The following is a 27484-nucleotide window of genomic DNA, read 5'->3' as shown; positions in this document are numbered from 1 at the left end:
TTGCTTTGAATGATTTGTGATTCTAGGAGTAAATAATCATTCTGGATTGATATTTTGCTTGAATACTTTAGGCTTGAGTTTCGTTAGAGACTAAAATAATTCATATTTGGCATTAGGAGATGATTTTATTGTTTAAAATTAAATATTCCTACCATCAAGAGGTAATACACATGGTACTAAAAATAGATGTAAAGTTAAACTAATCTATGATTGAGATTTCTTCTTGTGTGAGACTAAATATTACTCTTGAGATTTCCCTTAAAACGAACCGTAACTGAGTTTTTCTCCTTAACACAGAAGATACAAACTCAGATGCCTACGAGAGGCTCATGGAGGCTTTATAAAGAAGGGAAGCAAATCAAGTGTAAGCTGGTGGGCAAAGGGAGTCAGACAGCACATCCCTGTGGAGAGAGGGTAGCTGCTATCTGCACTAGTAGGCGGTGCCACGTGTGAACATCATCTTCCTATTGTCTGTAGCTTTGCATTGTTTCCAGAAGAAGCCAGAATCTAGAGTATGAAATATTCTGTAGTTCAGACAAAAGTCTACAGGCTGGGGACTTCCCTGGTGGCGCAGTGGTTGGGAGTCCGCCTGCCAATGCAGGGGACACGGGTTCAGTCCCTGGTCTGGGAAGATCCCACGTGCCGTGGAGCGGCTGGGCCCGTGCGCCACAACTACTGAGCCTGCGCTCTAGAGCGCGCGAGCCACGACTACTGAGCCCACGTGCCACAACTACTGAAGCCCATGCACTCTAGGGCCCGAGTGCCACAACTACTGAGGCCCTGTGCTGCAACTACTGAAGGCTGCACACCTAGAGCCCGTGCTCAATAAGAGAGGCCACTGCAAATGAGAAGCCCGAGCACTGCAACGAGGAGTGGCCCTCGCTTGCCGCACCTAGAGAAAGGCCGTGCGCAGCAACAAAGACCCAACAAGCCAAAAAAAAAAAGAGTCTACAGGCTGAAATGTAGCCTGAAAGATCCCAGTTTGAAACCTCTGATCTAATCTGTATTCCCTTGTTTTAGTATTAATTTGAAAGTTAATAGCCTAAAACTTTTTATTCAAAATATAGTTTTAATTCTTAAAAGGTATCAGTAATCATATTGAAAAATAATCAGACGTGGGAGGATAATATTAGTCACCATCTTGAGACCAGATAACAGATCTAAAAATAAAAGTCTCAGGAGATGGAAATGTCAGTTTTCATTTTACTGTTGGGTTACAACTTACAGCAGCATCTAAAATTTATAACAGTATATACACACATTCAGTCTTAATCAGCTTTGGTTTTGTGTTCCTTTGGAGAATATTTAATTTATTTCTTGAGTGTATATTTAGTTTTACCATCTTCATTTGAAAGCAAAATTAATTTCAGTGTTGAGGAATATTTATTGAAGTGTTTTTATTATGTTTTATAACAATTATTGAAAAAAATGTGCTTTATACACAAATGAAAGCATTCATACATTTTATGGTTAACAGGTATTTAAGCTATGGTTCAGGTCCCAAACGATTCCCCTTGGTGGATGTTCTGCAGTATGCGTTGGAATTTGCCTCAAGTAAACCTGTTTGCACTTCTCCTGTTGATGGTATTGATGCTAGTTCCCCATCTAGTGGTTCTGTACCATCACAGACATTACCAAGGTAAAAAGTTTTCTTGATAGAAGAGACAGCTATGTTACTGTATTCTATAATAATTGATGCCTTTAAAGATGGTTTTATAAAATGCATATTGTGATTTATTTTAGTGAACTCTAAAAAGATGACATTCACTTAGAAGGTTGTATGCTTCTGGGGGCTTTCTTATTTCATTGTTTCAATGGATTTTATGGTTGTGGATTGAAATTTTCATCATACTTTTTTCCATTCAGAATTATACTTTAGGTTGTATGTTATATGTATCAACCTTTCATCCATGAAAATACTACTGTTAAATTAGAAAATTTTCTGTAATGTGAGCTGCTAAGTATTAGGAAGGGAAGGTTTTATAATTCTGGTATATGTAAGATTTGTATAAATAAATATGATTAAGCCATTTCTACTATAAAGCTCCAATTTTATAGTAATGTAGTTCCATATATTAAGAATCTCATTAGGTTATTAGATTAATCCACATATTTCTGGGGTTTTTTTTAAGAAAACTTTTTCTTTTTGAAATTATAAGCCAATTTAATGCTATTTGTTTGACACATAATCATTGTCCAGCGCTTCAACTTGAAAAGTTTAATAATGAATATTCTGTGCTTTAAAAATACAGCACAACAGACCAGCAGGGAACTCCTTCAGAACTGCCAAGCACATCACCCGCATCAATAGCTGCCATTTCATCGAGATCAGTAATACACAAACCATTCACTCAGTCTCGGATGCCTCCAGATTTGCCCATGCATCCAGCACCAAGACACATAACAGAAGAGGAACTCTCTGTGCTAGAAAGCTGTTTACATCGCTGGAGGACAGAAATAGAAAATGACACCAGAGGTAAGAAGCTTCTCATAGCAGAGCTACTCTACCTCAGATGAACATGATTAATGTTAGAATTGAGAAGGGAAGTCACCTATGGATTATGGGTTTCATGTGTAAATATTAATAAAGGTTTTTTTCCCCCTACAAAGTGTTTTCTGTAAGATAAACTAGTTTGGCTTCCTTTTTTATGATCTTAATATCAGGTTTAGAGAGACCAAAAGATTTTCCCTGTATTACTTAGCTAATTAATGACCTAACAGATGGTCTGATTTTCTGGTTTAGTGCTCTAAATTTATATCAAACTGGTATTCACAGGTACTCCATTGGTGAAACATCATACAGCATCAGATTTTGTACTTAATCAGTTATGTACCTCCCTTGATGTTTGTGCAGTGAGTTCAAGTGATACAGTGTTTTCTTTAGGTTGAAGAATTAGAAATGTGAATTTTAATATTCAGTCTGCTCTAGTCGGTTTCCAAATATGATCTATTAGCTCAGTGCCAGTCTATAACGAGTTTTAACTGGCATGTAGTAAAATAAGAAAAGTAAGGACAGTGCTCTGTGGGGTGTGTGTGTGTGTTAGTGTTAAGTTGCCATCTGTCCATGCTTGGAAGGAACTCTCCTTTATTCTGAAATTATCTCCTTTACTTTTATCCTACTTTACTGTTGTTAAAATCTCCTTTTTCTTAAAATGAAGTGATATTAATATTTTATGGTTGTTTTATCATAATTTTTCTTGCATGTCAAAATATAATAACCTATTATTGCTCCCTAATTTTATCCTAATTTTATTGATCTATGAAAAAAACATCTAGGAGTTACTCTTTTTATACCAAAAGGTTGGACTTGTACTAAACAATATCACTTGTTTAAATGCCCAACTAGATGCTTTATAGACAATATGGAAATAAAGAGCAGTACGTATTTAATAGGGAGTAAATAGGGTGTGATGGCAACTAACAGCATTAGTAACTAAAGATTTTCCTTAGTATTTTTCATATATAAGGAATTTTTTGTATTTGAAATCATTAGTAAACATTAATTAAGCACATAGTTTTTCCTGAATACTGTGCTAGGTGTTGGATAATTTTCTACTGGACTTGGCAGATTGTGTTTGTTTTCATAAGATTACATTCAGAAGGCTGAAAGTTAAGAACTTTCGACACCAAGGTAGTAGCATTGAGGGAGGAAAGAAATGAATTTGGTATATTCTTTGATGTGGGTCATTGACAAGAGGGAAGAGAGAGGGGGCGGGGATCAGGGATGATTCCCTTTGTTTTCATAGTGATATGTATAACTACATAGATGGAATGCACTTTGGAAATGAGCAGACTGGTGGGGAGCAGGCCTTCCACCTTGGGGGAGGAAGTAGGAATATGATGAGTCCACTTCTGGCCAATTTAAGTTAGAGGAACTTGAGAGACATGTCATAAGGTTTTGGACCTGTAATACTGTACATCAAGTATTAAAGCTTTTCCTTGGAATATTTGTTTTCTCTTTTATCCCTGATGATATTTGCTGTTAGCATTATTTTTTAAACTGTTACATAGTATTCCAATATATGAATATGACATAATTTATTCAATTTCTGTGTTGTTACTAACTACCAATAGAGCTGGCCTTCCGCATACATATTAACATACTTTTTGAGTTGAATATATTAAAAATGCCATTTCTGATCCAAAGTGTATATACATAAAATTTTGACTATTTAAAAATTTCCCTCCCAAAACAATAAGGCAGTTTACATTCCCAATAATTTTGTGTGAGAGAACCTGTTTCCCAGTATTCTCCCTAGCTCTGGGCACTTTTTAATTTGGTAGCCTGATAGTTGAAATGAAAATGGTATTTCAGTGTCTTGATTTGCATTTCATTAATTATGAGTGAAATTCTATTTTTCTATAAATTTGTGACCTTTGCCCATTTTTTATATTGAACTATTTGTCTTTCTCTTATTGCTTAATAGAAACTTTAATGTTATGGGTATTAACCTGTTGCCTGTAGTGTATGCTGCAGATAATATTTTTCCAGTTTGTCATTTGATTTTCTTTATGTTGGTTTTTGTTTTGTTTCTATAATAATAGATTTTCTTAAATTTGGGGAGGGAGTCTTTTCATTTATGGTTACTGGATTTTCTAACAAGCTGTAAAAGGCTTTTCCCTTGTCTAAGGTTCCTAATTTTCTTTTGTAGTCTTTGGTGTTTTTTTCCTGATTCTGTTTAACAGCTTCATATTATAGTGTGGTTATACTATAATTTAACCATTTCCCTATTGACAAATATTTAGGTTGTCTCCACTTTTTAAAAAACAACTGAAACATCCCTACCTCTAAATAATTTTGTAGGATAGACTTCTACTGGAAGTAGAAATAATGAGTAATGGGAGTCTCATAACTTTATTTCAGTTGGTGATTAAAGTGGATTTTTATTCAGTTACTTCTGTACATATACATATATGTATGTGTGTGTGTGATGTGTGGTGAAGTTATTTTATTTCACTCTAAAGGTTTTCGTATAGGTTATAGCTCCCCTTTTCCACGTATGTGCCCAAATTTCCTCTGGCTCCAAACTTACATATTTTGACACAGGGGGAACTTCATCAAGGTAAAGAACTTTATTCTTGATTTAGGGCAATAAAAGAATAAACTATAGGAAAAAAATTAAGTTTTTCCTGTTTTATACAAATATGTAGGGGGGCTTAGCTTTAATTTTCATTGGAAACTTCCTTTATAACTTTGAACAAAGTTCAGTTTTATTGGCTGTGCACAGTTTTAAAATAAACCATATTTGTTTTTGTTTTTCATTTGTGCTATATCTTTTATTAAGAACTAAATTTCATTTTATACAAATTCTGAATAGTAAGTTTTAGAACAGTTTTAGAAACTTTTTCTTATTTCTCTAACATATTGGTAGGAAAACCCTTATTCCCTACCTTATAAGTCTCAGTAGAAACATACTTGATGTTAATCATTAAATGGCATCTTCTATCCTTAGATTTGCAGGAAAGCATATCTAGAATCCATCGCACAATTGAACTAATGTACTCTGACAAATCTATGATACAGGTAAGTTGAATTTTGAGCTAGTAAGCATTATCAAAATTATTTACATATTTTAATTTATCTTTGTTATTTATCATAATTCTCATACTTTTTGTTACAAAATTGTTGAACTTTAAGATTTTTATATTAATATTTTCCTCATTCAGTTGTATTCTCATACTGTATTTATTGCCTGCCTTTTTATTCTTTTATAATAAAATTTATCAAAAATTTCCAAAAGGCCTTAGCATTTAAAAAAAATTCTATGGGAAAATTATATGGTTGTTTAACGATATTAAGATTATGGGAGTGGGGCTTCCCTGGTGGCGCAGTGGTTAAGAATCCACCTGCCAATTCAGGGGACACGGGTTCAAGCCCTGGGCCGGGAAGATCCTACATGCTGTGGAGCAACTAAGCCCGCGCGCCTGGAACCCGTGCACTGCCATGAAGAGTAGCCCCCCACTCACCGCAACTAGAGAAAGCCTGCGAGCAGCAACAAAGACCCTGCGCAGCCAAAAATAAATAAACAAACAAACAAATAAGTAAATAAAATTATGGGAGAAGGTAAAGGGCTCAGTTACATTTTAACTTCTGAGGCTCATATAATGGCTTATTACATAAGCCATTTTGCTGAACTCATCCATCAATTTATAATTGTGAAGATTTAAATCATGTGCTGTATATAAAAATGTTCATCATAAGTTCTTTATTCGAAAGAACTAACTTAAATAGATCAACAAATATATTTCCAAAGTTTTGAAAATCATCTTATTTACATACCTGTCTGTTTTACATGTCTTTAGTTTGCTTATCCTCTCTGCCCCCTGCCTTCTTTTATTTCATAGTTTAATTTTTTCAAAACTTTAATCCCAGCCAATTTACTCTTGTTAAAAAACATATGCTCCTATGGGATCCTCCAGTCAGATGGTTTGTGGGTTTCATGGGATGTGGTGTAATAGACTACATAACTACAGTTTAACTCTTCTTTTTCATATTTAGGTTCCTTATCGCTTACATGCTGTTTTAGTTCATGAAGGCCAAGCTAATGCCGGGCACTACTGGGCATACATTTTTGATCATCGTGAAAACAGGTGGATGAAGTACAATGATATTGCTGTAACAAAATCATCATGGGAAGAGCTAGTGAGGGACTCTTTTGGTGGTTATAGAAATGCCAGTGCATACTGTTTAATGTACATAAATGATAAGCCACAATTCTTAATACAAGGTAAGAATATGAAATATATAGGGTGGTATAAATTTTTAAATAAGTAACCCTTTTACGTGACTCTGGTCTCTGGTGTGATTAGTTAAGTGTAGTTTACTAAAGAGTGTGATGAATATGATTAGGAAATGCTGTTGGGTTATTGTAGGTGGGAAAACTGGAATTGAAAAGTAATGTGACCCGGGCTGAAAACTGGAATATATTTTGTATTCAAAGTTAACTATTTAGTAACTGTTATAAAATGTCAATCGGACTTCTTTCTCCTTGTTAAAATCCCTTTAATGACTATGTCAAACATTGACTCATATTCAAGCTCCTTAACCTAACATAAAAAACCTCCATTTTCTGGCCTCTAATTGTCTCTCCAGCTTCATTTATAACCATTGTCCATTTCAAACTTTAGGTACTTTACTAATATTTGAACTTCTTTGGCTCACACCAAATCATTTCATACATTTATATCTATATGTTCTTATGTTTTCTGTTTTTATTTTTTGCCAGTAATGATCTTATTTCTTTCTTCTTTTGCCTAATTCTTTCTCATCTCTCAAGATTCAATTCAGATGTCATCTGCTCTGCCAAGTTTTCCTTGACCTGCCACAAAGTATCCCTCCTTGTGTTATCATAGCATACCTCTGTTGGGCACTTATGTGTTTGAATTGTATGTTGACTTGTCTTTCCCACTTCACTCTGATCTGCTCAAAGCCAGGGACCATTTCATACTATGTCTTAATCTTTTTATTTCTCATATTCTAATATAGGCTTTGCATATAAAAAGCACTTAATAAAGGTTTGTTGAGACTGATAAAAATAAACTTTCCTTTTGTATTTAACCATTTAGCAAAACTAGTTAGGCAGTTCATTTATGACTGAAAGCTAAAATTTATTTTGTGTGTGTGTGGTAGAGGTTGAGTAACCCTTTTAAGTACTACTTATGTGATGTTTAAAGAAATCTTGCTATATTGATTGATTAGTTTTCAAATTGCATATAAGTATATTGCTATACTTAACTGCTTCAGATGAAAAAGAATTTTAGTTCTATTTTGAGCTTTCGAGGTTATGAGTTACTTCTCATTTTGTGGTAAGTTTTACTTCATGAATAATCAAACGTCTGATATTTTATAATAGAAAAAGTAGAACTATGTCAGTGTTTGAAAAGTAGCAAACAGTTTTGACCTTATGTCTTGTTCCATTTTTTTACTCTTCAGCCTAAAAGTAAAAGCTGAGAACATTACCTATAATGGATTATCAAATATTTGCATCATTGTTTTTCTGAGCATTTGTTTGAGTTTTCTTTTAATATATAGGTAATATTGATGCACCAAGTGGTAATAATTTGTACTTTAAATACATTTGAAACACCTTCTATTTTGAGCTTTGCACTTTTCCTTTAATCCTTAATTTTATAATAGTTTTTTGAAATATGATTTGCAGAGGAGTTTAATAAAGAAACTGGGCAGGCCCTTGTTGGAATAGAAACACTACCACCAGACTTAAGAGATTTTGTTGAGGAAGACAACCAGCGATTTGAGAAAGAACTAGAAGAATGGGATGCACAGCTTGCCCAGAAAGCTTTACAGGAAAAACTTTTAGCATCTCAGAAATTGAGAGAGTCAGAGTCTTCTGTGACAACAGGTTAGTCTGCTTTTATTGCATTTTATTATCAATATCATGTTTATTATTGATATTTTATTATAAAAATAAGATATGCTCGTTGAAAAAGCAAAAACAACATAAAACTTTAGTTATCCTAAAATATGAAGACTCCAGTAAAAATCATCTGTAACTCCATCACTCAGAGATAATAAAAGGCAGCAATTTAGTTTACCCCTTTGCCTGATAACACTGTATGTACATATATATCGTTTTCAAGTTAAATGAGATGATTCTGCTAACTCTCCCTCTACCTATTCTGCCTGCTTTGATTGACTTTTCTTGGCAAGATGCTTAGAAAAACTGTGAAACCGCAGGTAACCCAAGCCAATTCACTAAGGCTATCAAAGGAATGAACTCTAATAATTTCATATATGAGCAAAATAACACTACTGGTAAATAGTATTAATTCATGTACAGTATTTATTTGATTTTTTTTCAGAATTCTTAAAAACAAAATTAGCAGGAACTAAATATTTAATATATTCCAAGCAAAAATCTGTATAGATCTGTAAAACAGATGAGAAGATAAGTGTATAAAAATATAAATATTAAACATTCTACAATTACTAGGTGATGAAATCAATAAAATATTAAGAATAACACTGTACAAAAATATGTTCTAGCAAAGCTAAAAAAATACAATGTCTAATGATTTTTTTAAGATTAATTTCATCACTAAGTTGTCAAAATATTTTAGGATGACATTTTGTACTGTAGGAAAGGTGCTCTTTCTGTTTAGTGGTTGGGGAAATGAGAAGAGATAAATTAAACAGATGTTTTCCATAACCCCATTTGTCTCTTTCTCTCTCTCTCTTTTTTTTTTTTTAGTAACTCTGAGTGGATCATTTTGAATCACCCTTTTTTTGTAAGATCTGTGTGTTTTGTTTTTATGTTTTAAGAAAGCATTTTAGGTGTTTGTTTAATTTCATCTTTTATAGACAGATTCCCATGAAGCTTTACCTAGGTAGGTTTCAGCATTATCATCTGAACTTTAGAAGGAATTATTCTTTCAATGAGAGATTTGTAATACCACAATATGGTATGGTGACTGATGTAGGCATGCACAGATCTTTCCAGACTTGGAACTTGTTCTCATATGAATTGAATAGTTGAGTCCTTGATCTTGTTTTTGTTTTTTTTTTTGCGGTATGCGGGCCTCTCAGTGTTGTGGCCTCTCCCGTTGCGGAGCACAGGCTCCGGACGCGCAGGCTCAGCGGCCATGGCTCACGGGCCTAGCCACTCCGCAGCATGTGGGATCTTCCCAGACCGGGGCACGAACCCATGTCCCCTGCATCGGCAGGCGGACTCTCATCCACTGCGCCACCAGGGAAGCCCCTTTGATCTTGATTTTAAGTGACATTGATTCAGAATTTTTAAAAGACCAAGATAATGGTATTATACCAACAAAGATACCAACATATTGATACAGAAATGCAGTATAGTATATCTGAATACCACCGTTGTAGTCTCTGGTGAGCTCTACCAGACGAGGACTGTACTTTCTTCCTGTACATCAAGGGCCACTGTGTAGAACAGGTGAAACTCTATAGTTTCACAACAATGCAGTTTCTTTATAGTAACTTTGTCCATATTAGTAGGAAGTAAAATAGCTCAGTAGCTATCAAGAGGTTTCTGAGTTCAAATCACAGTGTAGTAACTATGTTATAGTTCCTTTCATTTTTGAGTCAGTTCCATCTCTTTGTGATTTCATCCCTTGTCTTCTGTACATATCCTTTCCAAATTACTCCCTAGAACTTGCCCCAAGACGGAGCTACTCTGTTACTCCTTGCTTAACTTTTAAGTGCTCCAGTTGCACATGGCTCTTCTTATCTTATTAGTGGGAGGACAGGGCTGCATAATTGGCGTGATAGTGGCACCTAAGCACTCAGATGAAGGTGAGTGCTCCAGTCATTGGTTAAGCTCCAACCCTATTATTCTTGGCTCAGTTTCCATCTTTTCTGTTTCTCACAAGACTGTCTAAATTTACAGACTTAACACATTTTATTTTTACTAAATCAGACTAATACATATTCCCCACTAATGTTCCTATCTGACAGGACTACCATCATTTACATTTGTCATCTTATATTCCCTCACTATGAAAAGGCCACATGTGTGTATGCTCCACACCCTTTTTATCCTGATCAGTACTTCCTATTATACACTTTATATGCTGTTTTGTAAGTTTTAAAAAATTCAACACTAGGTATTGGGCATATATGTTCATGTCCCTCTTTAGTATTTAAAAAAAAAAAACTTGAAGAGAAATATAGATGTATTTCTGAAAGGAGCCAGAATAACTAAAAAATAAAGAGATGGAAAAAGTCAATTCATATGTAATTGTTATGATAGTTATCTTCCAGACTGGGTTTTTAGAAAGCAGTGACAATACTGCCTCAGTAGAAAACATTGTGTCCTGTATAGAATTGCTAGAAATATACATTTTGAGTTAGTAGAAATAGAATGTTCTAAATCTATAAATTTGGGTATGAGATTATTGTTTAAAAGATTGGTTTCTATTACTGTATTATCTTACATATCATATTAAGAAATCCATCTTCTGTTACAGGGGAATTTAACATATCACAATTGAATAAGGGAATCTATTATAGTGTTCATTGGAATCACTTACATCCTATCATTAGTAGAGAAATTTTACTTTAATGCCTATGCCATCTTTCTCCTGTTTCTCCTCACAGTTTTCAAAGTAATTTGTTTAATTTGGTATAATACTTTCAAACTGTCAAAGAGAACCTGTGTTTAAATCTCTCAGATGTGCACTAGGATTATGAGTGACTAGTAGAAGTCATACAAGGAAATCCTGTTCATAAAATCCATCAGAGTGATTTTTTTCTCTCCCTGCAAATCTTTTCAGTAAAGCTGTAACCTAAGAACCATTAAAATCCAATTTCTTAAGGGTGATATTCCAAATAAGAATAATAATTTATATAGTATTAATTAAATGAGTATTTGTTCCTCTTCTCTAACAGGTGACCAAGAAATCCATAGGCATCACTTTTCTCACATGATTCATTGTCTTACTGAAACTAAATAATAAATGATAGAAAAGTATTCTTTAGTCCATCTCACACTACCTCCCTAACCTGCCTACTGCAAAAGAAAACTTACCTTAACACTTATGTGTAGAGATTTAGCCAACAGTTCTTTACCATGGTATATATCGATACATCAGAATTACCTGGGGGACTTTTTCTGAGTATAAACAGGACATACCACCTAAGATTTACTGTGATCAGAATCAGTGGAGGAAGGGTCCAGAATATATATTTTAAAAAAGATGTTCAGATAATTCTGAGGTATACCTGTGGTTAAGCAGCATGGCTCTAGGCTGTATGTATAAAACAAATTATTCTGAAGGAGAGAGAGCTTTGCCTGTTTTGCTTGTATTACCCATATCTTACTCAAAAACTATTTGAAGTCCTTACAATATATATAACATTGGATTTTAAAAACAAAAAGGAACTGAAAACAAAAAATGACCTCATTTTTGACAAAAATGACCTTATTTTTGACTTGTAGACCAAATGGTCTACAAGTCACAAATAAGCTGATATTCCAGGAAAGTACAGCTGGTTCCTGAGAGTAAGACCTGGTAGAATGAACAATATCCTCAATATTTTCAAGTTCCTTTAAAACAGGGACCGAGTGATGTTCTTATTTAAATCTCCAGAATCTAGCATAATAAATGACACATGGTTGATGCCCCTTGAATATTTTCTGATTTGATTTCATTCCCTATGGAAATTGCAATAATGAGTTTCCTAGGGGTGATCCTCAGTGTATGGGAATGCAACCATTTTAAAAGGATAGCCAGTGTAAAATAGATAGCTAGTGGGAAGCTGCTGCATAGCACAGGGAGATCAGCTTGGTGCTTTGTGACAACCTAGAGGTGTGGGATTGGGAGGGAGGCTTAAGAGGGAGGGGATATGGGGATATATGGATGCATATAGCTGATTCACTTTGTTGTACAGCAGAAACTAACAACATTATAAAGCAATTATACTCCAATAAAGATGTATATGTAAAAAAGGATAGCCAAAATAACTATACATTAAGGAAGAAGGCTAAAAAGCGTTGTGCAGATATAGCTCTATCCTGGATAAATTTTAGGTTTAACTTTGGTTCCTAAGCCTCTGCTTCCCACATTGCTGAGAATTCTGTTTGTGGTGCCACCTAGGAATCTGAAGTCTTAAAATTGTTTCTGTGATGATTCTATGCAGCCAGCTTAGCATGGCTCTTTATAGGCTGCTTTTGGGGAATCATTGATTTTAAATACATTTCTGTAAGAAAAATGGACTGCTATTCTTTGATGCAGTACTCTTTAAATATTGTTCTAAATGTGCATGTAATAAGTATGACTCATTAGTAAGTTAAGGTATGAAATACTTCTGAAAGATATGAGTTGTTCTTTTTTTAAATAGTTGATTAGAGAGCAGATCCTTATGCTTTGACAGAAAGTCAATTGCTTGTCAAGTTGACTCTCTTAAAATGCTAAAGACCATAACCAGGAAACAGGCATAGAACACCCCCAAGGTCCTCCCAACCCCTTACTTCAACATGAAGGTGGACTAAAGGAGCAAGTTCTGAGTACTCTCAGAATGTTGGATTTTATATAACAGCCAAATAGGTGAATGAGTAAGTTCTATTATCAACATAGAACATGGCTGGAAAATATCTTATGTGGAGGACAGCCATCCAAAAATCTCAGTGAAGCATCCATAAACTAAATAAATGATTAGAAAGATACTCCAGGTACAGGGACATTTTATACCTCTACAGAGAACTGGTCATTCACGGTGAAGTGAGTGTGTTTAGGAGTTTGTAGCTGCAGGTAGGTAACCAAAGAAGACTTCCAGGAATTAAGAGTAACAAATGTTACATAAGTAATCACCAGCTGTATTTCAAGCTGAAGCCTGAACAATAACATTTTAATAACTGTGGGACTAGTTACTACATAAAATGCCAGTTAGTGCATAAAGGAAACAGCATGGTCTCTGTTTATTGAGCTCCTACCATTTATATAGGCCAGCAGGGATGAGACTTCTATAGGGATACAGGATGGACAAAAACTATTGTGTGTTCAAAAAACATAAAAGAGCCAGATGTTTTGTCCTAATGTTGTTTTTAACAAAGAAATGGAAATTGCCTAAATGTATGTTACAATATTAGTTGTGTGAGCCCTTTATACAGAAGAACACGGTATAACCAGTAAAAGTTGTATCGACAGGAAGAACGTTTGTTATATTAAGTTAAAAACAGTATATTCAGAATAACTTTTTAAAAAAATTTGGGTAGGTAAAATCTGGAATATATAATACTAAAAATATTAATAATGCTTATCACTAGGTAGTGGAAAGAGCTTTTTAATTTCTTCCTTTGGTTATTTGTTCTAGTGAACATGTTTTTTACTCTTCTGGTTTGACAAAATGAAGCTAAAACCTCTTTCCTTTTTTATGAAGACCCTCTATTATAATCTGACTCCCTTGTAATTCTTCCAAGACTACTATTCTATGTTTCATCTAAACCAGGGTATTCCCCATTATTCTTGCTTGTAGGTTATTTTCCTGTCATTAAGGCTTTGCTCATGAAGTATCCTTCATTTGGAAAATGTCCTCTTATCCTCACTATTCTTGAAATTTGTCCATTTTAAGACTTTCCTCATATCCCCAAATCTTTATGAATCCCCCTAATTACCCCTGTAGCAATTACCTTTTTTCCTCTATTCTAGTCCCAATCTTTTCTCACTACCAAATTTATGTTATATTTCATCTTGATTACCAGTGTAAAGGCTCATTAATAGCAAGGATTTTATTAATCTTTTATCTGTCCTTGCAGTGCCTTTGCATATGCTATTCCTTCTGCCTGGAATCATCTTCTTTCTCATCAAGATAATTTTCTCTACAAATCCTTCGAGACTCAGCTCAGTTGGCATTCCTCCTTTCTTAGCATGCAGCATCATTCCAAGTGTGTGTATTAGGTCCACAATGCTTCTGTATTACCTTGTGCATAAGTCTGTTACTGCATTCAGTACTTCGTATTGTAATGGACTATACATTTATCTGATTTTGTTGAGAATTCCTTAAAGTGAGTAAATTTTGTCTTTTTTTTTTTTTTTTTTTCTTTTACCATTGTTAATACCTAGCTCAGTACTGAAAATGGCATATGCTCAACAAACATGTTGGGAATGAAGTTTGGGTTTTTTGTTTCCAAACTCCCAGAACTCGAATCCTTATAGGTTTACCTACTGTGATTACAGTACCATTCAAATAAGTTCCCTGGAAGATATTTACACAGGGAAAATTCTAGAGGAAATAGTTTTATATGACATTTAGGCAGAATCATTCAGCATCATGTAAGGTTTTTGGACTCAAATCCCTATGTGGAAGGAAACCTTGATGCTGGGCACCTAAGGTGTATTTGACTGTGTCGATCAGATAAAATTACGTTTTCTCTTAAGGACTTAATTTACATACATTGTCCAGGTTTCCCTGGCTTAGACCAGTGTCACACCAGATGGATTTCTTGGCCCTCATTGCATTAAGCTCACATCCTACTATCAACTACTGATGTTTTATCTATAACAGTGAGAAGAGACAAAGGGGGAAAACACAAGTAATGAAAGCTTTATCAACAAGAAGTCTCTCTGTTAATCCCTAAAGCAGCTGACTTAAGCCACTTATGAAACCTTCCAGAAGCAGAAGACTTGCTAAGCTGGAGTTGTAGTGGTTAAGATTTTCTTAACCTTGTCTATCATACAGGGACACTGAAAGAACATTGCAGTCCAAAGTCAGGAAATAAAGAAATGAGGACATTTAACTTTTTTTAACTTCTTTACCTATCACACACATTGTAAACATTTCTACCTTTAGTTTTCCTTGTCATAGTATATTTCACTCCCATTATCCTAATTACTCATACCCCGAATTTAAGTCATCTTCACATTAGTCTCCAAACCTTTATGTCTAAAATGCATCTTGAATCTAACCAATTCTCTCTTTCTTGCTGTCTCTGTTATCCAAAAGAATAGTCGTTTTTTGCTCATATTGTTGTAGTACCTTTTAGTACTTTCATTGACTTCTAGTTTTACTTTCCTCTCTAATCTGTTCTTTGCAGTGTAGTCAGAATAATGTTCTTTAAACTTGACATGTTGCCATTGTATTTAAAACGTTCATTCACTTCCTTTGCCCTTCAAAACTTTTGTGACTCAAAAAGGCCTCCGTTTTGTCCCTATCTGCATCATCTCTTGCCACCTCTCCCCTCTTGTAATACTATAGTCCAGCCACACTAGATGCCTTTTGGATTGAGCTTATGCTCACTTCATGGGCTGTTCATTCTTCCATTTTCAAACCTAATCCATTATCCTTCAGCTAAAAAGTCAGTTTATCTCATATCCCATAATCTAAATTACCCTTTCCCCATTTTATTCCTATAACGTATTATTATGATATTGTCACAATTCATATGTGTGATTCTTTGGTGAATAACTTTCTCCATAGTTGACTATAAACTCCATGGGGGTAGGGACTGGCTGCTTTGTTCACACTCAGAGTCCCAGTGCCTAGCCTAGTGCCAGGCACATAGTTGGACACTTAATTAGAATTCATTGGATAAATGAATGCTCGTGCATCTATGTTGAAATTACATTATTTCTTTTTGAATAATATTTCACTTTGAGAAAAGTTTTAAGTTAGTAAAATATTGGAAAGGTAGACAGTAATCCTGTCGTGTCCCACCAATTGATTGAGCAAGGACTCATCCTATCCCAGTAACGCTGTAGAGCATTTTAGTGTACTTTCTTATTTCTTTTTATCCATTCATTAGCTTATTAATTCATTTGTTCCATTAAGTTATTGTGTGCTTATTATATGCTAGGTATTGAAGAAATAGCAATACAAAAGGGAGATAGCATCACTGCTCTTTCGATTCTTACAGTCTAGCAGGGGGATATGGGCTTGAAACAAGTACTTAACAAAAATAATGAAGTTATAATTGTGGTAAGTGCTATTAAAAAGAAAGTATACGTTTACTCTAGAGCAGTTATTCTCACCTGAGAGTGATTTTGTCCCTCAAATGGCATTTGACAATACTGGAGGCATTTCTGGTTGTCACACCTGCGGGGACAGTACAACTGGCATCTAGTGGGTAGATGCCTGGGTACACAGGACAATCCTCCACACCAAAGAATCATCTGAACCAAAATGTCAGTAGTGTTGAGGCAGAGCAACCCTGCTCTAGAAATGGGGTTACCAGGAATACTTCCATAAGGAAGTGATATTTAAACAAAAGGATATATAGAAGTTATTAGATGGGGGGGTGAGAATTGGTGAACACACAGGCAAAGGGAAGAAAATGAGGAAAGATCTAAAAGTTGGAAGGTAAACCTCTGATGTATTAGATAAGCTGAAAAAAGGCTAGTATGTGTTCTTTTTTGAGTAAAGGGCAAAGGACACCCGGCAATGTTGGAGAGATAGGCAGAGACCCATTTATATAATGCTTTGTAGGTCGTATAAGGATTTTGGGGTTGTCTGTTAAATACCCAGTGGACATTCAGAGTACATTGTTGCATCTGTGGGTTTTGAACTCAGAACATAGTCAGTAGATATAACTTTAGGAATTCTTCACAGAAGTAGTATTTGAAGTCTTGAATTTATATTGGTACCAGTTTGGCAAGTTGTAATTGTTTTTCTCTGACAACACTCAGCTACCAGGAACAGGTTCGGAAAAGATAGAAGGTTGGGTTCATTCAGGGTTAGGATTTTGTTAGGTAAGTATGAAAAAGGATACTGTGTCCAGAAAAACAGCTACTGTGCTCTCTACAGAAACTCAGACCAGGATTGTTGTACAAACCACCCCCCTACCTCTTTTTTTTTCTTTTTTTTGGTAGAATGCTCGTGATTTTCCAAAGTTAGACTTTGATACTTATCATGACAAAAAATTTTACTATGAATTTCTTAGCATAAACTATAATGAGTGCTTTCTTCAGTAATTATTTGACTACTCTGAGATCTGATTCTTTCTTTTGGTAAATTCTGGGGGAAGTGCTGTATATTGAAGCATGTATTACTTTAAATTGAGTAAGTAAAGTAAAATTAATTATTGTATAACTTCAAATGAGAAATAAATAACAGATATATCTTAGTATAGACTCACTGATTTATATTAGATATACAATTGATTCTTTTCTCATGAAGCACAAGCAGAAGAACCAGAATATCTAGAGCAGCCATCAAGAAGTGATTTCTCAAAGCACTTGAAAGAAGAAACTATTCGAATAATTACCAAGGCATCACATGAGCATGAAGATAAAAGTCCTGAAACAGTTTTACAGTCGGTAAGAATTTTCTCTTTTAGCTCTCTGAACATACCCATCGATGTTCATGAGGTTTCCTAGCAGTATAAGGAGAATGACCTGTCTGGGAGTCAGGAGAGACCAGGCCAAAGGACGGCTTCACTTGAACATGATGAGTGATTGTAGGTGTCACCTAACTGCCAGGCGGTAATTTCCTCAGCTGTAATTTTTAAAATGCTTCTTTAAAAAAAAATAAGTTTATATCTTCCTGTTAAAGAATTATGAAAAATTATAATCATAGACTGAACTAGTCATTTGATTTGGAACTTAAAAAAGAGAAGTACAAAATTTAGCATTAATTTTCTTTTCCCTCAATCCCTCCTCCCATCTTTAGTCTTATTACATTGAAATAATTGGGAATATAAGGTTTAAATTTCATTGTTTCATGGACTGTGTTTAACAAAATACTAGATAGTGTAGGTTAGAGTATTATTAGTAGAATAAATATGATATTATAAAACACTTTATGCATATTTCAGTAGTGTCCTATATAAAATTGTCATTATAAGCCTCCTTTATTGGTAATTTTCAAGTATTCAAGTGTGTCTTTTTATAACAGTTGAGCACATTGGTATTGCATTACGTTTCAATGAATATGTTATTCTGAGAGATGTTTCAAGAATCTCATACTACGAAACTATTCAGTTGCTATAGTCATTTATTTTTTATTTTATTAGTGAACACAAGCAAGTCTAATACAAGTTTCGTGATAGCTAATTTTAGGATTTGAAGATTCCACTCCTAGAGTGCTAAAGCGAACAGGACATGTAATTTTTCAACACATTATTTTCCACTGAGTGAACTTAATCTCAACAATAGCCTGCTAATTACAGTGATGCCTTTAATATGATAAGATCTTGATTAACCAAAATGTTCGATTAATAGGGTATTCTGTTAATTATGTTTTGATGAACAAAGTAATCAAATTATTTTTAAATTTAATTTCCTTTTTGAAAAAGTTTGATTATATATCATCTTACCCTAAAAAATGTATTAATATAGATAGATTTTTTTGATCATTTTAAATTTTGCAAATATCCCTAGAGACTAAAAAACTTGTGATGAGGAATTGCTAACTCTAAAGCACTTCCTGAAAAATGATTCTTTTAATAGATCTGGGATTTCTACTTCTTGGGGGATGGTAGAAGAAACCCTAGGGAGGGAGAAAAAACACAGGAGTAGATAACAAGGGAGAAATATTTTTGCCTGATATAAAAAAAATAATTTGCCAGGGCTTTTGCTAATTAAGATTTTTATTTGTTAGAGCCTACATTATGGCTAATAAGTATCATTCTTTTAACTGGTATCAGAAAGCTGCATGCATTACTTAGCTTAATGTAGAATCATGATTTTTTTTTTTTTTTTTTTTTAGTTTGGCTAATCGTGTAATTTAAATTTGTAGAAATCAGCACTTAAATTTTGATTGATTAGTTAATTCCTATTGATATCATCTTATAAGCTAGCAATCTACTGCTTCACCTTTACTTGAAAAAAGATGGCATTGAGGGAATATGATAGCTAGCATAAATATTTTTCTACCTGGTATATCTTCTGGAGTAGCACCAATAGTTGGCCACATTGTCTGTGTAAATTCTGAAGCATGTCTGAGAATATATTAATCATGACTGTCTGACCAGTGGTTCCTGGTCTCATGGTCAGTTGCTTAGGATCGTGGTAACCACCTACTGGGTTTTCTCCTTTAAAGGTATACCTTAGAAACTAAATTTCAGAGTCTTCAGATCTAGGGATTAAATAGTCCTGGGTTTTTGAATATTAATTTTACTTCTTGCTAGCTATGCATACTTGAATAAGTTGCTTAATTTTTCTAAACCTTAGTTTTTCTTTTATATAAAATGGAGGTGATTGTCGGATGAATTAAGATCATTTTTTAAAGTGCCTAGCATGTAGTGTAGGCCCTAAGTCGCTCTTTATTTCCTTCTGTTACTTAAGTCTTAAACATTTCACAAATATACAATAAAGTTCCAACCTTAGTAGAAGAAGAATTTCCTGGAAAGCTTAGAATCACAGAAACCATAGAGAGATACTCTCCAAATGTTTAGACAGCTTGCTTTTTAGAAGAATGTCTTTCATTTTAAGTGAAATATTTTAGAAAATTTAAAAATTCAAAAAAGTAGACTCTAAGAAAGAATCATGCATATTTCCACTACCCAAAGTTAATCACTTAATAAGTTGGTATGTTTTCTTTCATTCTTATTTTTATATACAGATTTGGGATTTAGTTTGTAATTGAGTTACTACTGCATATAAAATTTTATATCTTAACTTTTCTTCTTTTAATCACTGAACATAACAGTTTCCCCATGTTACAAACTAAAAAACATTTAATGGTTGAATAGTATTCCATTAAGTGATTAAATTCTTATTACTCATTCCCCCTTGTATATTGATTTCTACTTTTACATTATTATAAATAGGCTGTTAAAAATGAAACTTTTTCCATATTTCTGGTTATTTCTTTAGACTAGATTCCCCATAAGTTAGTAGGTTAAAAAGGTATGAGTATATTAAGGAAGCCAAAGGGGTTGAAGATATATAGCTTTCTAATTACCCTTTTATGGGACCACTTTTTAAAAAAATCATGTATTTAATAGATTTTAGGCAATTAATAAAAATCTTTGTGTTCTAATTATTTTTACAACTTATTAACTGAGGAACATATCTTTAATCTCTTTCAAGTTCAGCCTTTGTTAAGGTGTTCATATGGGACCTGACAGTAAGAGGTAAATGTACTTTACTTCAGTGAACCCTAAAATTCTTTATATTAAAAATTTTTATGGTACTTTAGGATATCTAAACTTGATGGACACAGAATAACTACATGTGCCCAAAATTTCTTCTCTTTTTCAACTTTCACCCCAAAAATTAATTAGTGTTATTGCTGTTGAAACTCTTGTGTGGCAACTGGAAAGGATTATAGAACATTTATTTTTCCTAAGTGCAGTTTTTTTTCAAAGGAAACGTCATTTTGTAAGGATAAGTATTCTAAGGAATACATTTTCTGGTTGCTACTTGCCTTAAATTTGTATTTTTCCTTCTTAATATAGTATTGTTTTGGGTTGGTTTGCTTATGAGAAATTTTTCACCAAAAGTTCAGACAAATTTCTTAGTTAACCTGCTTATATTTCACTCTTGTGAATGGAGACATAGGACAATTCTTCCTCTCTCAAATGCTGGAAGGATTAAAAATCCTTAACTAAATGTCATAGACCAAGCTTATCTCTGTAAGTAGTAATATTGGATTAGGATTATTCAGGTATAAGCAATTTCAAGAAGCATAATAGTATAATATTTGTAATACCTATCATTTATAGAACAACAATTAATGTGTCAGGTTTTGGGTTAGCTGTATATTAGCTCTCACGATCATGACAACCATGCAGGTTGTTTCCTCTTGAAAAATTGAGGACTCAAACAGAACGAGGAAAGCTTTTCTGAAAATGTTATGGTTAAAAATAACATTTCTTTTAAAAGAAGCAATGCCGGTTTTGGCCATTATTCTTGTTTTATTGTTCAGTTAAACTTTTTCTGCATATGTACTTTGGAAAAGTCAGAAAGTCTTCACATCACTAAAATTTACCTGTATTTTAAACTGCAGTAAAACCACTCTGTTTTTATTAAAATTTTCTGTTTATTTGATGTCAAAAGTAAAGTTCATCTTTGCTTAGGGAAATTTTTATGGTGCAATTTGAAATTACTTAAGCAAGCTGCTTTCAAACATCTTAAGTACTTCTGAAATTTGTTTGTAGGTAAATAGTGAATATGCTAGTTATAAATCTATTCAGTAAAGTAAGATCCTTGTGAAATCTGAACAGTGTTTTGAATGAACCATATTAGTGTCTTTGAGTGGACTTTCTGGATTTCACACTGGCTTCCACTCCATTAGTTTGGGTTAGTGAAATTCTTAGAATTTCTTAACAAAGAAAAGAAGAAGAATCTGACTGAGTTTTTAAAAATGGACATCACTTTCTAGCAGCTTTCCCCAAAACAAGGATTCACTGGACACTCATGATGTAAATATATTGTACTAGATCTCATAGGCTGTGACCGAGTGGGTTTAAACACAGTAGAGTGTGGATATTAAGTGGCTATACAATCGATTATTAGAAAGGATAGAAAGGTAAAATCATAAGAAAGGAAACTTACAGACTCTCCTGGATTCAGAGGAGGTCATATCTTATTTTGATGGAGATATCAAGAAAGGCTTTGTGGAGTTATTAGAATTTAAAAAAGTAAATAAAACTTTCACCTGTAAAGACAGCAGTAGGAAATACAACTTCAGTATTAACTATTTTTCAGAATTTGAAGATGCTTTGTGGGAAAAAAAATTAAAATTTAATTTAGTGTTTGAGATGCAAAGTGAAAGCTGGAAGTCTTGTATTATTACCTTATTAATGCATTTGCTTTAATGTTCAGTTTTAGATGTTTTCATTTCATGCTAAAAAAATGCAGGTATTTTTAAAAGGATCAAGAGTCTATGCACTTAAACTGAGTGCTTCCATTGTGCGCTTTTCTAATGTTCACACTAATGATTTTCTTCTGCAGAAACCTGAAAATACCACAAGCCAACCACCTTCTAACCAGCAAGTTGTAGAGGTGGCGATTCCTCATGTAGGGAAATTTATGATTGAGTCAAAAGAGGGGGGTTATGATGACGAGGTACCTTTATTATAGCCCTCTGCACTGTTTCCACTTGTTTTTTGCTATTTAATGCAAGTACTTTGGGCATGCCTGCACCCTCACATTGTCTATTGCTGCATAACATACAGCTTTGCCACCCACAGTCTGAAATTACCTTACCAATTGCTGACAGTACTTCGAATTTCAAATGAAAATTTAAGTAGAAAGCTTATGGATTTGTTAAAAGAATAATTTTATGTTACTAGAGTTAATTCTTTTGTGCAGACATAGGATTTGTTTACTCTCGTGTTGATAGGTTTTGATAAGGTTTGTTTAATTAAATAGAAATTTTGAGCACTTAAAAATATTTTCCTTTCCTACTTTCCTCGAATTATTGATTATAATGCTTTGCCCACCATTTCCTACCAGAAGATCCTACAATCTGATTAGATATAGATTAGATACAGATTAGTGTATAGATAACTGTTTTGTTTTGTTTTGTTTTCTTCTGCACCCTCTGTGTGACTGAATTGAATGATTCATCAACATGGTCGAATGCCTACCAGTGTTGTATACACTGGGCACCTCCATCTCATCTCTTCTTACTGCTCCACTGTTAATTCTCATCTACTTAGTTTTCTAACAGTATGGAGGCATTTTTGTTTCCCATGATACGGTTCTTGGGAATCCAGATGAAAATTGCTGTTGTCCTGATCCCATAAGATTTTTTTTCCCCTTTACCACTCTTTTCTTTACACTGTTAAGTTTTGATCTTTTCTGTATTTGACAGGGGGCGAGTAAGCTGTTTCTGAATAGTAACAACAGAAAAGACAGACCCTGGATTCTATCATTTGTTAGTTTTTACTGGCATGGATGAGAACTGAATGTATATTGAATAGTTTTTTCCAAGTAATGTTTTTTTAAGACTTACTTCAAGGTTATAATTAAACTCTTATATGAGTTAATCACCAAAATCAGAGGTGTCATAAAGACATTACTATTACTGTGCTACTATAAGAAAGCATGGGCCATAGAATAAGAAGCAGGTTTGTGAGTCAGGCACTGGCCAGAAGGATTTTCTGAAGCAGTTAATGTTAGGTATATTGCAACTGTCAGTGTGTACTCCAAAATAAATACTATGGGTAATAGTTTCAGTGAGTCAGAGGTAATGGATGCAGTCTATTGCTCTAATGTGATAGCTTCATAGTGTCTTGAGTCGTTTCACTTTGCAGATATTTTAAAATACAAACATTTAAGAATACAGTCATCTATTGGTATCCATGGTGGATTGGTTCCAGTACCCTCCCTGTCCCCAGCAGATACGAAAGTCCACAGTTGCCCAGGTCCATTATACAAAATGGCATAGTACATCATAAACTATTATGAAGACAAAGAAATACTTAAATATTTGTAGCAGTACGTTTTTCTGTTTAACTATTACCATGTTGGTGCTTGCAGATTATGGAAACTGGCATGTTTTTAATAAAAATGTTATTTGTTGATCAAGCACCTTAGTGCTGATTTTAGGGTGAGCCTTCTGGCATTTAAAAAAGTAGAATTGTGATTAATCATTTAACACTGCCTTTTGTGCAAGTGCTTATGCTCTTGGCAGAGTTTTGTGTTTTGTGTATGTGTTTTTTTTAATTCGTTGGAGTGATAGTTTAACAGTGCATGTGCCTTGTAACTTTTAAAAATAAGTCATATGGGTACAGGGCTGCTGCTTAGATATTTAGACTGTATGGTTGTACAAGCAGGGGTGCCTGGCCAACTGGCAGAAGTGGAGTTGGAATTGAGCTAATGCTGAGCTCCCCGAGCCTTAAAGAAGAGGCATCTTTTTTAATAAAAAGAGTGTTGCTTTTTCTAAACGGTTCTCTTAGAGAGCAGCACATTTTCTAAATTGTTTGTCAAGAGGGGGGTGCCTTTTAAAAAAATTCTTCAGTTCAGACAGGATGCCTTTTTGCACTTTGCACAAAGGCACGATGTCAGCTAACTGTGGCTCTGTATGGAAGATTTCGAGATACTTATATGCATATCAGATCACATTTGCTACAAAAAAATGCAACGTTTGATTTATAAATAGTGAAAAACAAAGGACTTTTAACATGCATGTAAAAACAAAGGACTTTTAACTTGCATGTAAAGGAATTATTTTGGTTTTTTGATTTTTTTTTTTTTTATGATAACCATTCAAAAGTTCTTACTTTAAATCCCTTGTGGCAGATCATGATGACACCGAACATGCAAGGTATTATCATGGCGATAGGTAAATCCAGGAATGTATATGACAGGTGTGGCCCTGAAGCAGGGTTCTTTAAGGTACAATGAACATTTCCATTTTATTTATTTATTTTTTAAATAAACTTCTTAAAATGTTTTATTTCCTTGAATTAAATTTGTTTTCCTATATACTTTCTCTCTTCCTATCTATGGCTAATCATGGCCACATAATGTTCTAGGGGTTTCTTTTATGCATGAATCTAAGACTGATTATTTTTAAAGTCAGATAATTAAACAAAAACAGAGCAATTTACCTGAGTTATCCTAATAGTACACCTCTGATTTGTTAGCAGAAATTTATTGTATTTGTATTTGAAGCAAATAAAGGGTATTGACGGGCAAAAATAGGAACTGAATAAATGCTTCTGGTAATAGTTTATTTTCTCCTCTGGTAATACTGTTAGTCAATATTACAATATTTTTATTTAATTTTATTATCATTTCATACTAAATTGCTTTCTTCATTTAGTTGTTTCTAAAATGATTCATTCATTATCTTATATTTCTTATTTGTTTTCTCCATAATTAATTTTAATATCCTTGTCATATCAAGACTTGAGACCATCAAGCTGATGAATTATTCCATGACTAAATCTTTATTCCCTCTAATACCAGATCTATTGTTTTGATTATATTATCATTTGTTCTTATATATCTGAAAGATGAAAACACTGTGTTTGGTTTGTCACTTTCTTTAGGTTAACCAAAGCCAATTCATTATTTTACGCCCCCCGGCCCCTTTTAGTGTTTGTTATTTAAAAGAAAAAAAAAACAGCTTTATTGAGGTATGGTTCACTTCAACAAAGCTACATGTTCCCTTTCTTGACATTTAAAATCTAAAATTTTCCCTTAATGTTCTATACCACCATTCACTGCAGTCTTTAAGAAACTGCTTATTTTCAGTGTTTCTTTCGGTATATGGTATAAACAAAGGCCTTGTGAATAGTAGCCTTATATCAATAAACACTTTTGAACTGGTTAGAATTAGAGTGACCAATCATCCTGGTATGCCTGGGACTGAAGGGTTTCCTGGGATATAGGACTTAGGTGCTAAACTGTTGAAGTTCTGGCAGGCTGGTCCCAAGATGAGTTGTTCACTCTGTTAAGATCCCATAAGAGAGGTTCAAAACTACTCTTATCAAAAAAAAAAAAAAAAAAAAAAAAAGGAAAGAAAGGAAGAAAGAAAAGAAAAACAACTTTTATGTTTAAAAATTAATCCTTATTTCCGGGCAGTCTACATTTCTTTTCTTAGAAAACACTAAATATGTGTGTTCAAAAGTTTTCTTCTATTTCTTATGGAAGAGTTATCTGTCATTGATAGTACCATTGTCATCTTTGTCAGGTTGGGTATCTTTATCTATCTTCCAGTTGAACTAGAAACTTCACTTTTATTAAATTAATACCTGCATATATTTTAAAGAGCCAACTAATTATACATACCACAAACAACAGTCACATCATATCCCTCCCACCCCCAGCTCTGGTAACAGCTTTCAGTTATTTCATCAAATCCTTTTGGCATTAATTCTATATCTTTAAGTAGAATGCTTGTGATTTTGTGATTCTTAGTTTACACATTTCCTGTTGAAAACCCTACCATGGGACGTGAATGATGAGTCCTCTTTATTCTCCTGCCCCATATACACGCACCAGCACATACAGTTTTCATTCCTCCATCAACACACACACACACACACACACACACACACACACACACAATATGTGTATAAGAATCTTGTCATTTGATTAATTCAGAATCCTCAGCTTGTATTATTATTTCTTATGTGCTACTCAGGGTTGAACTAAGTCATACATATTATTACTTTTACTTCTCTTCCCTCATCTGTCATTTTCCTTGGAATCGGTTGTTTTGTTGTTTGCTTAGTTTTTTGCTCTGTTCTTTGTCAGCTTTATTTTCTTGTGGAATTCTATTCTGGAGCTTTATGACCTGCTCCAGTTTGCATTGGTTTTCCTTTATTCTTGGTATATATAACTGATGTCTTGAGATCTCCTTTCATCATCACTTTGGGAATGCCCTTTGCATCTTATCCTTTGTGTATTTTCTGTATCTCATATATTTGTCTTTTTAAATGTACCCTCTGATTTTGATGCAGCACAAAATCTCTGAAGTTTATATTTGTGTATATTTTCATCTATCGGTAATTGAGGAATATGTAGGTGAACATTATCAGTTTAGAATCAATGTATACTTTTGGTTTGGGTAAATGATTAGCATTTGGAAAGTTCTAGCTGATAATATAAAATTTGAGAAAATTTGTCATATAAATAACAAAAATAACATATACAGATGCAATCATTCAGTAATATAGAGGTGTCTTAAATAAAACTAATAACAACAGTCTCTGCTTCTGCCCTGTTGTAACCACTTCTAACATTTGTATAACCTTTCTGGTTTTTTCCTTTTGTTTTTAAAGACATGCATATATAGAGAAATTTTTTAACTTTTACTCTTCATATTGTAACATATCACTCAGAAATATATTGTGGGTATTCTTAAAGTTAAGACAATATATCTACCACATTATCTACACCACCTGCATTTAGTATTCTATGGTATAGATGTACTCTCATTTATTATATATTACTCTCTCTGCGGACATATGTCCTATATTTTTTCCCAGTCTGCCATTTCTGTTTGAATTTAGTTTATGGTACCTTTTTCCATAAAGAAGTTTTAAAAATACTGTGCTATCTATACTATCTTTCTTCTCCTTTCTGGATTCTGGAGTTTCACTGCTATACAAAAAGTCTTCTTCAACCTAAGGTATTATAAATTTTCTGGAATATTTTCTTAAAA

General features: G+C 33.8%; 1 protein-coding gene across 2 annotated transcripts in view; it reads left to right on the top strand.

Moving 5' to 3' along the window:
• The window catches only part of USP25 (ubiquitin specific peptidase 25), a 143550-nt gene that overhangs the window by 89304 nt on the left and 26762 nt on the right, over positions 1 to 27484 (top strand). The window contains exons 13-20 of one of the 2 annotated variants that reach the window (XM_081234059.1): positions 1478 to 1639; positions 2253 to 2476; positions 5454 to 5524; positions 6500 to 6728; positions 8160 to 8360; positions 17594 to 17733; positions 22315 to 22428; positions 24610 to 24705. In XM_081234059.1, the coding sequence (XP_081090185.1) occupies positions 1478 to 1639; positions 2253 to 2476; positions 5454 to 5524; positions 6500 to 6728; positions 8160 to 8360; positions 17594 to 17733; positions 22315 to 22428; positions 24610 to 24705 (1237 nt within the window). The remainder of the gene's footprint in view (positions 1 to 1477; positions 1640 to 2252; positions 2477 to 5453; positions 5525 to 6499; positions 6729 to 8159; positions 8361 to 17593; positions 17734 to 22314; positions 22429 to 24609; positions 24706 to 27484) is intronic. The other variant, XM_081234060.1, reaches the window with a different exon arrangement.

Source organism: Mesoplodon bidens (genome assembly GCF_964165515.1).
Source record: "Mesoplodon bidens genome assembly, chromosome: 5".
NCBI lineage: Eukaryota > Metazoa > Chordata > Mammalia > Artiodactyla > Ziphiidae > Mesoplodon > Mesoplodon bidens.
Note: the sequence above shows the minus strand (reverse complement) of the source record. Positions and strands in the feature narration are given on the sequence as shown.